At 37.4% G+C, this 17,212-nt stretch overlaps 1 protein-coding gene across 2 annotated transcripts in view; it reads right to left on the bottom strand.

Annotated features, from left to right (window-relative positions):
• Positions 1 to 700: 700 nt before the first annotated feature.
• Positions 701 to 17,212, bottom strand: part of CLPX (caseinolytic mitochondrial matrix peptidase chaperone subunit X) — a 38,086-nt gene continuing 21,574 nt past the window's right edge. Inside the window, exons 6-14 of one of the 2 annotated variants that reach the window (XM_055278132.2) lie at positions 15,905 to 15,946; positions 11,847 to 12,023; positions 11,018 to 11,182; positions 10,115 to 10,203; positions 8,960 to 9,124; positions 4,947 to 5,246; positions 3,715 to 3,807; positions 2,658 to 2,764; positions 701 to 1,155 (exon numbers count right to left, since the gene is read on the bottom strand). In XM_055278132.2, coding sequence (XP_055134107.1) covers positions 1,065 to 1,155; positions 2,658 to 2,764; positions 3,715 to 3,807; positions 4,947 to 5,246; positions 8,960 to 9,124; positions 10,115 to 10,203; positions 11,018 to 11,182; positions 11,847 to 12,023; positions 15,905 to 15,946 — 1,229 coding nt within the window. In that variant the 3' untranslated portion in view covers positions 701 to 1,064. The remainder of the gene's footprint in view (positions 1,156 to 2,657; positions 2,765 to 3,714; positions 3,808 to 4,946; positions 5,247 to 8,959; positions 9,125 to 10,114; positions 10,204 to 11,017; positions 11,183 to 11,846; positions 12,024 to 15,904; positions 15,947 to 17,212) is intronic. The other variant, XM_055278133.2, reaches the window with a different exon arrangement.

Genomic DNA, 17,212 nt, shown 5'->3' with positions numbered 1-17,212 from the left:
AGTCCCAGCTACTCAGAGAGGCTGAGGCAGGAGAATGGTGTGAACCTGGGAGGTGGAGCTTGCAGTGAGCCGAGATTGCGCCACTTCACTCCAGCCTGGGCAACAGAGCAAGACTCCGTCTCAAAAAAAAAAAAAAAAGATGGTAAATAAATCAGACAACTTGGTAAGAAAATGGCCTTTTTTACAGAACCAATTGGGAAGTTAGTGTCATGCATTAGCAGATAAGACTAGGAATACAGCTAAACCAATGATCAAAATATAGTTCTTCAGGGTATTTTTCAATGAAATGTTTAACTACTTGAAAACTACCTGGTCCAATTTTTTTTTTCGCCCTGAGACTTTGTTGCCCAGGCTGGAATGCAGTGGCGCAGCAATCTCAGCTCACTGTAACCTCTGCCCTCCGAGTTCAAGCGATTCTCCTGCCTCAGCCTCCTGAGCAGCTGGGATTATAGGCGCCTGCCATGGCGCCCGGCTAATTTTTCGTATTTTTAGTAGAGATGGGGTTTCACCATCTTGGCCAGGCTGGTCTTGAACTCCTGGCCTCGTGATCCACCCACCTTGGCCTCCCAAAGTGCTGGGATTACAGGCGTGAGCCAACATGCCCGGCTACCTGGTCCAATTTTTAAGATGAATAAAATTCCAATATTTTCAGAAACACATGTAGGTAAAAAAGGTAACACTAAAGAATGGTATCTCAATATTCAATTTTAAAGAATTTATTTTCCCATTTGTAGAGTAACATTTTGTAAAATCTACAGTTACTGCAATACCTGCATTGCTTAAAAGAATTCCTAAGAATTTTGTTAAAGCATATTTTAAAACTGAACCAAAATAATGTACATTTTATCTCTAAACATTGTGTCATTAAAGTCCATATAACGTCCTCTGTAAAATCAATGTGATGTTACAATAATATACATGATCTGATTCTTACCCTAAAGGCTTCTCTGACCATGTATGATATCCAAGATAGATCCAATGCCTTTACTATCAGACTGTAGAGACAATTATGATCCTAAACAAAAGAAGGAAAAGCTGTATATACAGGACAGCAATATGACAGTTTAGCTGTTTGCAGCATCTGCTTGGCGGGGCCATCCTTCTTCTTCAACTCCAGAGTCATACTCCTCTTCAGAGGAGTCTTTTGTTGGAGCCCTACAATGAAAAGCCATGTTTGTTTTTTTAAAATAAAAAATGGAGGTAAACATGATCTTTAAAATCAAAACAGCAAAGTAACCTCCCCTAGCTAAGAAAGCCACGATAATAGAAAATATTAGGAGCACTTTTAATATTAAGATTGCTTAGGCCGGACACAGTGGCTCACATCTATAATCCCAGCACTTTGGAAGGCCGAGGAGGGCTGATCACTTGAGGTCAGGAGTTCGAGACCTGCCTGGCCAACATGTTGAAACCCCATCTCTACTAAAATACAAAAATTAGCTGGGTGTGGTGGCGCACGCCTGTAGTCCCAGCTTCTCAGGAGGCTGAGGCAAGGGAATTGCTTGAACCCAGGAGGTGGAGGTTGCAGTAAGCCGAAATCATACCACTGCACTCCAGCCTGGTCAACAGAGCGAGACTTCGTCTCAAAAAAAAAAAAAAAAAAAAAAAAGATTGCTTAGTAATATGGGAAACAGACTATACAACCAAGAGTTGCAAATAAACTTCCCAGCATTTTCCCTGACAAATTTATTACTGAAAAAAAAAAAAAGGACAATATGGCTTCAATTGTGAAGGCTTAAAAAAATCCTTTTCTCCAAGAAAGTATCATCTGTTATTTCAACTCAAATACTGGAATTTAGCGGATGTATATGGTGAAGAGGCTATTTCTGATCAAATCTGTCTTGTCTCAAACTAGTAAAAATGATAATTCAGATCACCACAATTCCTTTAAAAGCCATACATCAACGTCATTGAAGAGTAAAAATAAAAGATTATATCTCTCTGGATAACTAAGGTTGTTCAAAACAAATCAACTGCCTCTAAAGTTATCTTGGAACATAAGCAAACATAAAACATAACATACCTTACGGTTGAGTTAAACAGAAACCTAGCTTTTGTGTAGGTAACATTAATGTCAAGCATTGCATAGTAAACATTTATTGAATAAATCAGGGGTTAGGAAACTGTAGCTTGCTAGCCAAATCCAGTGCATTGCCTTTTTTTAATATATTTTTTGAGACCGAGTCTCACTTTGTCGCCCAGGCTGGAGTGCAGTGGTGCGATCTTGGCTCATTGCAACCTCCGCCTCCCAGGTTCAAGTGACTCTCCTGCCTCAGCCTCCCGAGTAGCTGGGACTATAGACACACACCACCACGCCCAGCTAATTTTTGTATTTTTAGCAGAGACAGAGTTTCACCATGTTGGCCAGGATGGTCTCTATCTCTTGACCTTGTGATCTGCCCACCTCGGCCTCCTGAAGTGCTGGGATTATAGGCGTAAGCCACCACACCCGGCCTGAAGATCAACTTTCAAAGACTCACAAAATACTATTATTTTATAATACCCAAACTAGATTTTTCTACAGAAAACTTGAGATTATTGCTTCCCTTACAAATATAATAATTTTTATGTAATTTTAAAATGACAAACCAATAAACATAGCAATGAGGAGCTGATCTTAAATTTTATATCTGTTCTGGCTTGAAAATACACTTTACCGAATGTATCCTGGTTCCTTTTTTCCTTCTACTACTTCTTTGTCAACCTCCACACATACGATATCAGAATTAGGGACTTCAAACATTGGTTCTAGTAACAGCTTTTCCTAAAGAAAGAAAAAGTAATGAATCACATTGAAAACAGATTACATACAAGTGCTTTTATTCGATAAATCACAAATTGGAATCCATTCACTCAAGGAAAAAGAAACAAACAAATGTATATATATATACATATATTTGGGATTATAGCTGTGATTACAGGCATAAGCCACCACATCTGGCCAATTTTTTGTATTTTTAGGAGAGATGGGGTTTCGCCATGTTGTCCAGGCTGGTCTTGAACTCCTGAGCTCAGGCGATCTGCCTGCCTCAGCCTCCCAAAGTGCTAGGATTATGGGCATGAGCCACCATGCCCGGCCTCTTTTTTTTGTTTGTTTTGAGAGATGAGGGTCTATGTTGCCCAGGCTGGTCTCAAACTCCTGGGCTCAAACAATCCTCCTGCCTCGGCCTTCCAAAGTGTTGGGATTTATAAGTGTGAGTTACCAGGCCCAATCCCAATTTTCTGTGTCATTAATCATATTATGTCTATGTCCTTTGTTGCAAACACCTTGAAGTTCCTTTTTGAGAAAAAGCAAAATATAATCTACTGTGATTAAAAAAAAAAAAAAAAATTCAGGCCAGGCATGGTGGCTCACGCCTGTAATCCCAGCACTTTGCGAGACTGAGGCAGGCAGATCACCTGAGGTCAGGAGTTTGAGACCAGACTGGCCAACATGGTGAAACCCCATCTCCACCAAAAATACAAAAATTAGCCAGGTGTGGTGGTTCTTGCCTATAGTTCCAGCTACTTGGGAGGCTAAGGTGGGAAGACTGCTTGAGCCTCAGCCTGGGAGGTGGAGATTGCAGTGAGCCAAGATTGCACCACTGCACTCCTTTATTTGAGACTCTGTCTCAAAATATATACATATTTTTTCCAAAAGAAAAACAGGAAAGTTTAATATACTCAAAACTCAGACCAAGAAATAATTGTTTTTATGGAATAATGCCAACTCACCATTATGGACCGAAGGCCTCGTGCACCTGTTTTTCGTTCTAGTGCCAATCTGGCTATAGCTTTCAAAGCATCCTCAGTAACATTCAGTTCACACTACAAATACATTAAAAATAAATTATAACTTTTATTGTAATTTCTACCTCCAGAAAATGTACCATTAAGCGAGGGCACAACTTCTCATGGTGTTTTGGAACCCTGCCTTCAAGAAGCACTTGTTTCTATCAATTAATCCATGACAGTATCAGTATTATGAATTGCAAGTTTGTTCTGAAGCTTGAAGATGTTTTCTAGATTAACGCGGACTCCCTAGGATTTTTTTCAACATTTACCAAACCTCTGTGTGTTACATACTAGGGATTTAATGATGAATAGACATCATCTTTGCCAAGCAACTTACAGTCTATTGTGTGATGACAGATGACAGATTAGCAAACTAGTATTTATAGTCCAGTGTATGCACATGGAGCTAAGGGAGCAGCAAAGGGGGAGACATCTAAATAAGACTAGGGAACCACCGGAGGATTTTAAGCAAGGGAGTAAAAACATTAGCCTTATCTTTAATCATTCAATAAATATTTAAGAACTTAATATCTATTTGTTGGGCACTGTTCTCAATGATCCCTTCCAGAAGTAAAGAGGAAGATAATGATATTTTGGTGGTGATAGTCACAGACAGACATGAGACAGGCAGACCAATTAAGAACTAAATGCATGGGTCAAGGTGAATAATAACAAAGAGGCTTGACTTGAGGCAGTGGCAATGGAGAAGAAGAGACTGATATTTAGAGACACAAAGTTCACAAAACCCAAACCATTTGTTATCCAACTGGGTATGTGGGGTGTTATCCAACTGGGTGTTTGGCTACAGAGACGTATATGTGGGATTAATAAAACTCTATTTATACACAGTATGTCACAACAGAAGCATTTAGAATATCACGACTGAAAGGACAATCCTGTATGTCTGGCTTGGAGGTGTTGAAGTAGGCTAATGGCATTATTTTTCTTGGGCTTTAGGCTATCATGATGGTTTTAATTTAGAAGAAATAAAGACAACTCCTAAATTCTAACATAATACAATATGCCTTCCTTGATTCCTAGATCCATATTTAGTAAGGAATAGGCTGGTATTCTAGATGAGCAGAATTTGTTTTTGTTGTTAGGTTAATTTATGTAAAATTTCAATAGCAAGAAAATAAAAAATAACTAAGTAGTAAAAATAAAAATCTAACCTTATCCATGCTGAATAAGGCCTGGTACTGAGGAATAACAGCATTTCGTGGCTCAGTTAGTATTTGTACAAGTGTTTTCTCATCTAGGCTATGCAACGGAACCACGACAGGCAACCGTCCCACAAACTCAGGAATCATGCCAAACTCAATCAGATCTCTGGCTTCCACATGACGCAATAACCGATCTTTTTCTTCAATGTCTTGGTGAGTATTTGATTCCCCACTTCGATTAGCAAGGTCTGCAGCAGCTGCAGCCCTTCTGCCTTTTCCCAGATTAGATGGTGTTCCAAATCCAAGATACTGCCAAAGAAATGATGCATACTTATAATTAGTAGAATCAAATGATAGTGTATTAAGTACTTTTCATACATATTTCATATGATCTTTGTAACAACTCTATGCAGAAGGTTTTATTATCATTTACATTTTACAAAGGAAAAAAACAGGCTTAGAGAGTTTAATATCTTGACCAAAATCTTATTGCTGTAAGTGGCAAAGCCAGAATTTGAACTCAGGTCTGTCTGCCTTCAGAATTGAGAACCTAACCACTATGTAATCTCCAACCCACAAAGAATGAACTCTAATAAAAGTGGGTAAGAACTACAAAGGGAGTCCCTTGGAACTCAGATAATAAGGTTGCAGAGTTTATTCAAAACTTCTAGATGAGTGTGGTTCCCAAAAGGTATAAAAACTATAAATATGGAGCTACAAGCAGCCTAACGAGAAAATTATGTTAGTGTCTTAAGTCACCACTAAATCATGATTCTTCTAAAATCATGATTTTGGTCTGCATACAGTTAGAATAATTTAGATTTTATAAAAAAACATGTAAGAATGACATCAAACAAGAATGCTAATAACTCTTGCAAAGCTAGAGTCCTCAAAAACATAAAAAAATTAAACGAACACTAGCTTTGCTGAACAAGGTTGGGTGTATAAAGGCATATGGATCTTGCTTCAGTCAACATAAATGAACTGTACTCCAGGCAATTCTCAAAAAGTTTAATTTTGACATGTCATATAGCTTTTGTCAAAAGAACAAGAGAAGTACATGATAATGTACAAACATAGCCTAAGCTAAAAATCTGTTTGCAGGCTGGACCTGGTGGCTCATGCCTGTCCAGGCTGAGGCGGGTGAATCAGTTGAGGTCAGGAATTCGAGACGAGCCTGGCCAACATGGTGAAACCCTGTCTCTACTAAAAATACAAAAAGTAGCTGGGCGTGGTAGTGTGCACCTATAATGCCAGCTGCTCGGGAGGCCAAGGCAGGAGGATTGCTTGAACCTCAGAGTCGTGGAGGTTGCAGGGAGCTGAGATCATGCCACTGCACTTTAGCCTGGGCGACAAAGCAAGACTGTCTCAAAAAATCTGTCTGCAATGGACTGAATATTTAAATGTCCCCAAATTTGTATGTTGAAATCCTAACCCTGTATTATTAGGAGGTAGGGCCAGGTAATAAGAACTAGAGCATATGGAAGGCATATACAGCTTGCTTCAGTCAAGGTAATAAGAACTAGAGCCCATGATTGCTCCCCTAACTTTCATTAATAAAGTTCACAGCTAAATGGAGTGACCTAATTCTCAACAAATCAGAATAACAACTGAAACCTTCCTTCTATGTACTTCTGATTCCTTTTCTGACATTACTTTCAAATCTTCTGTCCTACATGTTTCTAGCTTCAAATCCTTTTTGGAAGTATGAAGTATTAATTATAAATAAATATTAGAACATGGTCTTTGCTTTTAGTTACAGAGTTTCAAATATAAGGTTCTCTCTCTCTCTCTCACACACACACTCCCAAAGAAATAATTTCTTCTTTCTAATTTGTTAGGCTAATTTATGCAGTATTTCAATGACACAAAAAACAAATTTTCATATTAAGTTATGTTTTGGCTGCTATTGAAATTTTGCATAAATTAGCAGAAAAATAAAAATCTAACCATATCCATGCTGAATAAGGCCTGGTACTGAGGAATAACAATAATTACGTGGCACGGTTAGTATTTTTAAAAGTGTTTCCTCACTTAGGCTAGGCAAAGGAACTACCATGGACAACCACACCATTAGCAGCATTATGATTACGATTATTATTTTTTACTACTACTAAACTATTACTTAAACTAGTACATTCAAGACCAAAAAGACTTACAGCAAGCAGTATAGCACACAGCTGATCTATGACATAAAGATTTCAAATAGAATGTTATATAATATAAAAGTGATCACTTGTGGCTATTATGCAAACTACAAAACCATGGAAAATACAGGTGTTTTCTGGGCTTCCTGCCACTATGCTGACATTACGTTTTGTTGTACTCAATCAAAAAATAAGTACTGGGCATGTACTATGAGGATATGAAGAAACAAGTCCCAGTCCCAATTAAAAGCAGGGGTTATAAGAAGAAACACCTATAAAACTAAGTGGGATCACAACCCTTCCCGTATCTGCCAAAACGCTCCCCTCCATTGGTGAATGTCAGCAGTGATCTATGGCAGACTCTATGAGCAAGGGCAATGGAGATAAACTTTAGTGGGCGCCAGCGAATTGGGCAGGTGGAATGAATAGAAATTGTACTGATGCAGCAACTACCTCCAATAATGAACTCCCTAGATAAAATATTAAGTTGAACTCATCAAGTTACACTTTTAAAATGCCCATACAGGCCGGGCGTGGTGGCTCATGCCTGTAATGCCAGAATTTTGAGAGGCCGAGGTGGGCGGATCACGAGGTCAGGAGATCAAGACCATCCTGGCCAACATGGTGAAACCTCGTCTCTACTAAAAACACAAAAATTAGCTGGGTGTAGTGGCACGTGCCTGTAATCCCAGCTACTCACGAAGCGGAGGCACAAGAATCGCTTGAACCCAAGAGATGGAAGTTGCAGTAAGCCCAGATCGCGCCACTGCACTCCAACCTGGTGACAGAGTGAGACTCCATCTCTAAAAAAATAAAATAAAATAAAGGCCATATATAGATGATATTTAGAAATCTTTCAATTTACTACTCTGAAGTTGGCTTTTTTTTTTTTTTTTTTTTTAAAAACAGAGTCTTGCTCTGTCGCCCAGGCTGGAGTGCAGTGGCTCAGTGGCGCAATCTCGGCTCACTGCAACCTCCACCTCCTGGGTTCAAGGGACTCCCCTGCCTCAGCCTCCCGAGTAGATGGGATTACAGGCGCCTGCCACCACGCCCGGCTAATTAGTGGAGACGGAGTTTCACCATATTAGCCAGGATGGTCTGGATCTCCTGATCTCATGATCCGCCCACCTCGGCCTCACAAAGTGTTAGGATTACAGGCATGAGCCACTGTGCCCAGCCTACTCTGAAGTTTTTAAAAAATAGAAATACAGCAAGTCCTCACTTAACATCATTGATAGGTTCTTGGAAACTGCAACTTTAAATGAAACAACATACAACATGTCCTCCAATAATGTCATTTTGTTCAACATAATTTCCTTATGAAATTGATGAGGAAAAATTAGTTTGTTACGTGTCATTTTGCTGAAAGTTGTAGTTTCCAAGAATCTATGGGATGACGTTAAGTGAGGACTTATCTGTATATTTCTTTGTTTGTTTTTTTTTTTTTTTTTGAGACGGAGTCTCACTCTTTCACCCAGGCTGGAGTGCAGTGGCACGATCTTGGCTCACTGCAACCTCCGCCTCCCGGGTTCAAGCGATTCTCCTGCCTCAGCCTCCCAAGTAGCTGGGATTACAGGCACCCACCACCACTCCTGGCTAATTTTTTGTATTTTTAGTAGAGACAGGGTTTCGTGTTGGCCAGGCTGGTCTTGAACTCCTGCGCTCATGCAATCTGCCCGCCTTGGCTTCCTAAAGAACTGGGATTATAGGCATTGAGTCACCGCACCCTTCCCTGTATATTTCTGATATGCTCTAAGAAAACCCAACTCTTATAATTAAAACTATGACTGGTAGCCCACAGATATGAGAATGGAAACTGAGTGTACATCCTTTAAATGCTCTCTATCCTTCTAGTAACCCCTCAGAAAAACTTACCTTTTCATTTTTCCTCCTGCTGATGATTCTGTCTAAACCATTGAAAGCACCAGATGCCACAAACAGGATGTTTGTTGTATCAACTTGAACTGTTTCTCCACGGAGCTTTCGGGAATTCTTTTCTGGAACATTGACTATTGTGCCTTCTAGTAGTTTTAATAAGCCCTAAATAAAGAACAAATGATTTATAGCATCACCATGTAAGTACATTATTTATTATACTTTAGACAATGGGATTCAATGGGGAAAACAATATGTGATTATGGTCAATGCACATACCTAATGAAAATCCCACATTCCTATAACTAACAAGAAAATCTAATGCATTTATCACATTAATAATTAATACATTTATTTGAAATGGTTACAGAACTTGATGCATTGTAATTCAGGAAAACAGTCAACCTAAGAGGTTGTTTTTGATAGTAAAGACATAATTCTGACATAAACACAGAATTATGATTGTATAAAATGGTGTTCAAACATGGTGGGAACATTCAAAAGTATAAAATAGTTGAAGATAGGTCTTTCACATAAATTAAAATTCTATTCCACTTACAGTATTAAACTTTGAGACTACCTATATTTGGAGATGCTTTTATAAAAAAAAATTTCCAGCACATAAGTGTGATTATACCTATGTCTCTGTCAAAAAGTGAAACAATTTTCCTCACCCTTTAATAGTTTATGTCATAATTAGTTACCATTAAAAGGTCAAGTTGGCTAATAGATCATTGTGACTTCAATTATGGCTATGTAAGGAATTAAACATTATTTTATACCTATCTTCTAAATAAGTGGAAGGAATAAGAAGCATGTACATAGTTCATTCATGTCTAGTTAGAATCATAACTTTCTTCAAGACTCTTCTAGAAATGTTTAACTGGGCCTTTGAGGAATAAAAAAAAAGATTAAATTTCATTTTTTCTGTTCTTCAAAATATTTTAAACTTCCTAACAAGGTAATTTGTTATTTCAAATTGTCAACAACTTTCTTTTAGGATCTAAACTACTTCAAAATGATATGTGGAGTTTGGGGGCAGAAGAAATAAACAAAACAGAATCTAATTGAATGTGAAACCAAACGTACAATATTTGGGAGGTTGATGTATTCCCTTCCTTTTAGTGGGCTTGAACAAAATATTCAACTGCTTACTTGCTGAACGCCTTCTCCACCTACATCCCGTAACTGATGAATGCCTGGCACACTGCCAATCTTATCTACTTCATCCAGAAAGACAATTCCTATAATTTAAGGAGGATTCTATTTATAATACGAAAAGGATATACACAAGATAGCCTCAGCTTTAAAATACTTAGGTAGCTAGAGAGCAAAGTTATTTGATCTTTCATACTTAACATATGCAATAGCTTGACATTATAAAAAGTGCACTTTTATTTCTCCCATCCATCATTTTGTACAACTGCTTTGTAATCTGCTCTATGGAATAACATTTATGTATGGTAACAAAATCTCCTTGACAACAGTGATTTGCCCCACTAATGTATATGAATTCTTTATAGTATGGAAGCAGGAGGTATCTGCAGTGCTAGTATTAGCAAAACTTTAGCTTACTCTTTCCCACCTATATTCTTGTCTTAAAGAAATTTGAACAGGAAGCTGTCATGCTCTTCACGTGAACAAGAACAGATGATAAATGAAGGAGCAACGCAGCATCCATGACATCCTGTAGGTCAACAGGCTAAACTGTTTTTAGAGTCATCTGGTACCCTCCCCCCTTGCCCCTGCCCTGTCCTGTCTTAATCTAAGCATTAGAAGTCTTGAGGGGAGTTAAAACAAGAAAAGCAATGATAGTATTAAGGATCTAATGGGACAGTAATTTGGCTTGTTTTTAATCCTACCCGCCAGCTTAGTGACAATAAGGCAAAGCAAACTATGTGGCCCTTAATCAGTATGCTAGAAATTATGTAACAAAGGTACTTTTATATAATTACAGAATTTTAGTCCTTGACTCAAAACAAGAATTATATTGTCTCTTAATATTAGACTGATTCCCCAATATACTAAATCTGGGGACAGACCATGCTGAAAACGTACCTTGTTGCGCTTTTTCCACATTATAATTGGCATCTTGGAGTAGTTTGGCAATCACAGATTCAATATCTTCGCCTACGTATCCAGCCTGAGTCAAAGTTGTACAGTCACAGATAGCAAAAGGGACATCAAGGCATTTAGCTAGGGTTTGTGCCAGCAGAGTTTTACCTACAAATAGAAACAGTCACTAAAAATTTACTGAAAATATATTGGCACAGAATTTTTCAATAAAAATGCAAAATAAATTTTAGTAGCATATAATAAAAAGTTGTCAATTGCTACATCCTTCCTCTGCTATTATTTTTTTTAGAGACAGGGTCTTGCTCTGTCACCCAGGCTGGAGTGCAGCCTGTGATCATGGCTCACTCCAGCCTCAATCTCCTGGGCTTAAGTGATCCTCCTGCCTCAGCCTCAGGACTACAGGCACATGCTACCACGCCCAACTAATACTTTATTTTTTATAGAGATAGAGTCTTGCTATGTTGCCTAGGCTGGTCTCAAACTCTTGGCCTCAAGTGATCCTCCCACCTTTGTCTCCCAAAATGCTGGGATTACAGGTGTGAGCCACTACATCCGATCTATTATTATTTAGATATAGCTGTTTTTTATTTTATTATTCCTGTTAAGATGTTAGGGATTGGCCTGAAGGGCAACACCAATGCCTCAAATTCAGTTTGTATTCTATGCAGGAATACTGATAGTGTATCTAGATGACTGGCCTTAGATTTTCTTCTCAAGTGCCGTAATACTTCAATCACAAGATACAGGTTATAGAATCATTTATATTCTGATTTTTAAAATGAGTAGTAAATTTTCTCAGCAAGTTATTTACCTGACCCAGTTGGTCCAAGCAGCAAAATATTACTTTTTTCAAGTTTTATGTCATCATGAGAAGAATCCAATACTTCACCTCCTCGTTTTTCCTGAGGTATTTGTTGATTTACCTGTTGCTGCATTGATGCTCCTAAAGCATTACCATGTGGGCTAATTCCAGCAATCTGAAGCAATTCTGAAAAAAATGCCAAAGGAATTACTTGAGCCTTCATTTGAATTTACTTGAAGAAAATGTCTCATAAAAACTTTTATCTAAAGCTAAATATCTGCATAGAAAAATTTAAGTATTTTGACATTCTGTCTTACCTACAAAGGAGAAAAATCTCAAATTATCTAGTGACACACATATAGCACACAATGATTATATAAAGAACCTCAAGCAAAGGAAATTGATTTTTTTCACGGTCCTTATTTATATAAATATGTAAGAATACTCCTTTACCCAAGGGAAGGCAATGCAATGGAAGAGCAGAGCCAGGAGTTAGAAAGCTTTAGCTCTGGACCTTCCTTTGTCTCTAAGTAGAAGCTATATGATCTAGGGCAAGTCATATAAACTTTATGTTCCTGTTTCCTAATCAATAAAATCTACTAGAGAAACCAAATATGATACACCTCACTATCTCTGGCCCTATCTAAATCTCTAATTTTATTGGACCTGTACTGGATCTTTCTAGTTCCTTTATTAGAGACATAACACTTAACTAGATGTGACTGACATTGCTAATGACTAGATGGGACTGACATTGCTAGTGAAGTATCAGTTTATCAGCCAGATTCCTACAAAAATAAATCTTTAGGCTAGGCATGGTGGCTCACGCCTATAATCCCAGCACTTTGGGAGGCCAAGGCCGGTTGGTCACCTGATGTCAGGAGTTTGAGAACAGTCTGGCCAACACGGTGAAACCCCAACTCTACTAAAAATAAAAAATTAGCCAGATGTGGTAGCATGCGCCTATAGTCCCAGCTACTTGGGAGGCTGAGGCAGGAGAATTGCTTGAACCCGGGAGGCAGGGGTTGCAGTGAGCCAAGATCACGCCACTGCACTCCAGCCTGGGCAACAGAGTAAGGCTCTGTCTCAAAAAAATAAAATTAAAATAAAACAAAACAAAACAAAATAAAAATAAAATAAATAAATCTTTATTCTCACTTTCTCTTGGCTGAAGGAAAGATTATCCAGATTTGTAAATATTCAGATTGTTCTTGGTTCTTAGCATTTGAGTACCTGTCATCATAACATACTTGTTTATATTTTCTGAATTTATTTTTACATTTTCTTTTCTTTTTTTTTTTTTTTTTTTGAGACAGAGTCTCTCTCTGTTGTCCAGGCTGGAGTGCAGTGGTGCAATCTCAGCTTACTGCAACCTCCGCCTCCTGGGTTCAAGTGATTCTCCTGCCTCAGCCTCCTGAGTGGTTGGGATTACAGGCACACGCCACCAAGCCTGGCTAATTTTTGTATTATTAGTAGAGACAGGGTTTTGCCACGTTGCCCAGGCTGGTCTTGAACTGCTGACTTCAGGTGATCCACCCGCCTCAGCCTCCGTAAGTACTGGGATTACACGCATGAGACACCGCGCCTGGCCTAAATTTTATTTTCTAAGAAATTGATTCAGAAAATCAGACTTTCCAATGATTATTTTAATTAAACTGATAGAATAATAGTTCAGCAGACATATCTATTATCATGATCCTATTCCATCTGGCTGTCACTTTCAAACTATCTTCATACTTAAGGTAAAGGGTTATTCTATTCATCAAAAACAATAAGCATTCCATAAAAATCTGGATTAAATTGTGCTACCTTTGAGGGTTAATAATTAGTGAATAATTCACAATGTTGTGCCTCATTATAATACACATCAGCCAAGAAAACTCAGTCTGCTCTATGAGGTTAGTTAAACTGTCACTAGCAAAGTACTTTTTAAAATTTCAGCAAAATCTGGTTAGGGATTGTGATAACATAGGAAGGGGCTTGGGTTAAGTTTAGCTCTGCCCAAACGGAAAAAATGATTTAGATGTAGCTTCAGATAAGCGAGGCCAGCAGGTGCTTGTCATTCACTCATTTTCTCTCTCTCTCTCTCACACACACACACACACACACGATTTAGATGAATAAATGAACAGAATTGCAAGAGGCATACTAATTACAGTGGAACCACATAATCTATGTATTTAACTTATTTAATGATTTAAGTTAAAAAAAGAAATAATTTAAATGATACAGATGATGTCTATCATCCCATTTTATGAGTATATGCCTTAGAACAAACTTGAGACAACTCTCCAATTCTTTCAGTTAGTCCCTGTTTGTGCATCTCTCACTGTGTAAGCACAGCTCTCTAAAATGAGGACCATGAGCAAGCAGGCTAGTGTAGTAGTTAGCTGCACAGAGCTCACCAGCTGTGTGGCCATGGACAAATTACTTAAAATTTCTGTGTTTCAGTTTTCTTATTTCTAAAATGGAGATAAAAATAATAGTTTGTGTCTCATGGGTTTAGGGGAGATTAAATGAATATATGCAAAACACTTAGAACAATACCTGGCAGATAGTTTTATAAGTGTTACAGAAGAATCTGCTATTATTATTACCATTTCCCTAGTGTTTAATTATCACACAACACAGCCCTTAAACACAAACAAAGTATTTCATCTGGTGCTCAACTTAAGAAACAACATTATATTCCAAAGATGGAGAAAAAAAGCCAATTGTGTCAGTCCTCCTAAAAGCTGTATGTTGGTCTCTAAAATTTGACTTCCAAAGGGACTTACAAGAATTAATCTTATTGTACATGATTTTGGTCTAAAACCCTAGACCAGTGTTAGGGTCTAACACCCCTGGCCAGTGTGAGTTAACAATCTAACCTCAGAACTTAAAATCCCATGTAAAACACAACAAAACTGCATATGACAATAAATTTAAACTTTTGAAATATTTGTTTCTAAGTCAATCAATCTTTTACATAAGTTCTTAAATACTGTTACTTGTTAACATTTAGATAACATTAAATCACTACATATATTACACGACATGTCTTTCAAAATATGCACTACAGACTTTCTTTACTAATTTAGTATAGTTTAACTAGCTGTCAACACAATTTATGAGTATGGTATTGACTGCATATCTGAATATATTTTTTCATTATGAAATATAAATTACATATATATCTAAAGGTTACTATTTGGATCTTACATTCTTATATACAATCTAATTCTATTGCACTTATTGTATTTCTTAATTTTACTATGCATGGTATAATCAGTATTTCCATAAATTTAAAAATAACTGGGGATAATGTAATTTTATTACATGTGATAAATGTCATGCCCAAGTTGGTACACAAGTTATATTCTCATGGCTCATCCTATATATAGTACACTTCAAATAGTGGATATATAATACTACTTGGTTCAAAGGCAAATGTAAAAACATCAAACTTAGCTAATTTTCTTTATTTCAATTACTAAAACAAAAGGCCATGTGAATCTTTCTATGACACCCCTGGAACCTCCACCCTCAATGCAGCAACTAACTATATCCACCTCCAAAGCAATAGGTGGAAGACAACAGAAGGGCCACTCTCCTTGGTCTATCAAGTCCTTCCACACCCTCCATCGGACCATCTAATGCTTGTAGGGGCAATCCAGGGCTGGAAACAGTGAATTAAGGCTTACTCATAATTTGTAAGACTGTAAGTTTCATAAATACCAAAAAAAAAAAAAAAAAAAAAACCAGTGTGGTTTCTGGCAAAGAGTAGCTAGAAAATAATCTGCCTCCCCCAAATTCCTGTGACCCACAAGAAGTAGGCCAACTCTAATTGTAGTTTGACAGAAAAAATAAAAAATAACCCAACACATGGAAACCACACAAATTAGCTATGAAAAACTATTCCAAAGTTATATATACCATGTATGATAAACACATTTAGATAATACGTATCTTTCTTGATAATACACAAGCAAATACATACATGTCTATCACTGTTACTGCTGAAACACTTCACTGAAATAAATGTCAAAAGGAAGAATGATTACAGAGGAGGACCTGAAGTCACTTACTTGTAAATCTGTACTCATCCTCCCGTCTTCTTATTTCTAACTCTAAGAAAGAGGATGAAAATATTACATATTTGTTTACCTTGGGGAAACAAACAATGAGTATCCCACCTCCTGTCCTCTTTCAAATATATTTAAAGGATGTGTTCACTAACATTTTTTAGCTTTTCATATATGCTATATCTTTTCTATATTAAAACAAAACCATGCATAAAGATGGCTGTCCAGTTGCTAATATTCACATTTGTCAAATATATAATTGATATCTATTGTAAGGGTATAATAACGTAAGTCTTTAAAAAGAGTTTAAGCCCCTAATGCTATAAATATTATAACCATTTGCTCCTCCAGCACTTAGAATAGCTTAAATATTTATTTATTACCGAAGAAAACAAAAAAGTTTTGCTCCATAACTATCAGTGCTATTTGGACCTTATAAAAATGAAGATTTCAGGCCAGGCGCAAGAGTTCACACCTATTAATCCCAGCACTTTGGGAGGCTGAGGCAGGTGGATTGCTTGGGAGAGTGCAGTGGGAGGATCACTGGAGCCTGGGAAGTTGAGGCCGCAGTGAGTCGCAATCCAGCCTGGGTGACAGAGCGAGACCTTGTCTCGAAAAAAAAAAAAAAAGGTTCCAAGTCTTCCATTAGTTATGACTTATACTTTCTAAAAATAACTGATACCATCACATAACTATTTTGCAGTTATGTGATGTAAGTTCAGCAAGTGAACAAGTGTCTTCATTGAAATAAATTACACATTTAGTTGCTACTAAAGGCAATCAAAGACAATGTAGATTTATAAATTTAAGTACTTGGCAGAACTCCTTCACACTGTAGTGATAACTAAAAGAATCTAAAATGATGGAATATAGGCCTAAATCAGAAATTAGGGCTGTCTGGCCAACAAAACAAAAAATTAAATATTCATATTTATTCATAATTGTTTTTAATAAATCATTCTATTAATATAATATACATTATTGTCCATACTAAATTGAGATTATACAGTATACTGGTATATTAGAATCTATCCTTAACAGAAATTGTCCCTTGAATCACTTACAAATTTGCCCTCACACTCTGTAGCTAGGGCCCAAAGAAAGACGAGTGCTGGATATATTAAGTTATTATCTCCCCATATCTCTGACACAGGCAAATGAAATTCTGTATCCTGAACCCAAGAGAACTGAGTCGTACAGAGCATTGCCAAGATCCATTCATGGGGAACTAGTTGTCTCAATCTCTACCCCAGTGGCTTTCAAACATTTTTTACTAAGACCCTCAATAAGTAGTATATTTTTCTTTGTGAC

This window comes from Symphalangus syndactylus, chromosome 5, assembly GCF_028878055.3.
Source record: "Symphalangus syndactylus isolate Jambi chromosome 5, NHGRI_mSymSyn1-v2.1_pri, whole genome shotgun sequence".
Classification (NCBI taxonomy): domain Eukaryota; kingdom Metazoa; phylum Chordata; class Mammalia; order Primates; family Hylobatidae; genus Symphalangus; species Symphalangus syndactylus.
This window is presented reverse-complemented; position numbering and strand designations above follow the sequence as displayed.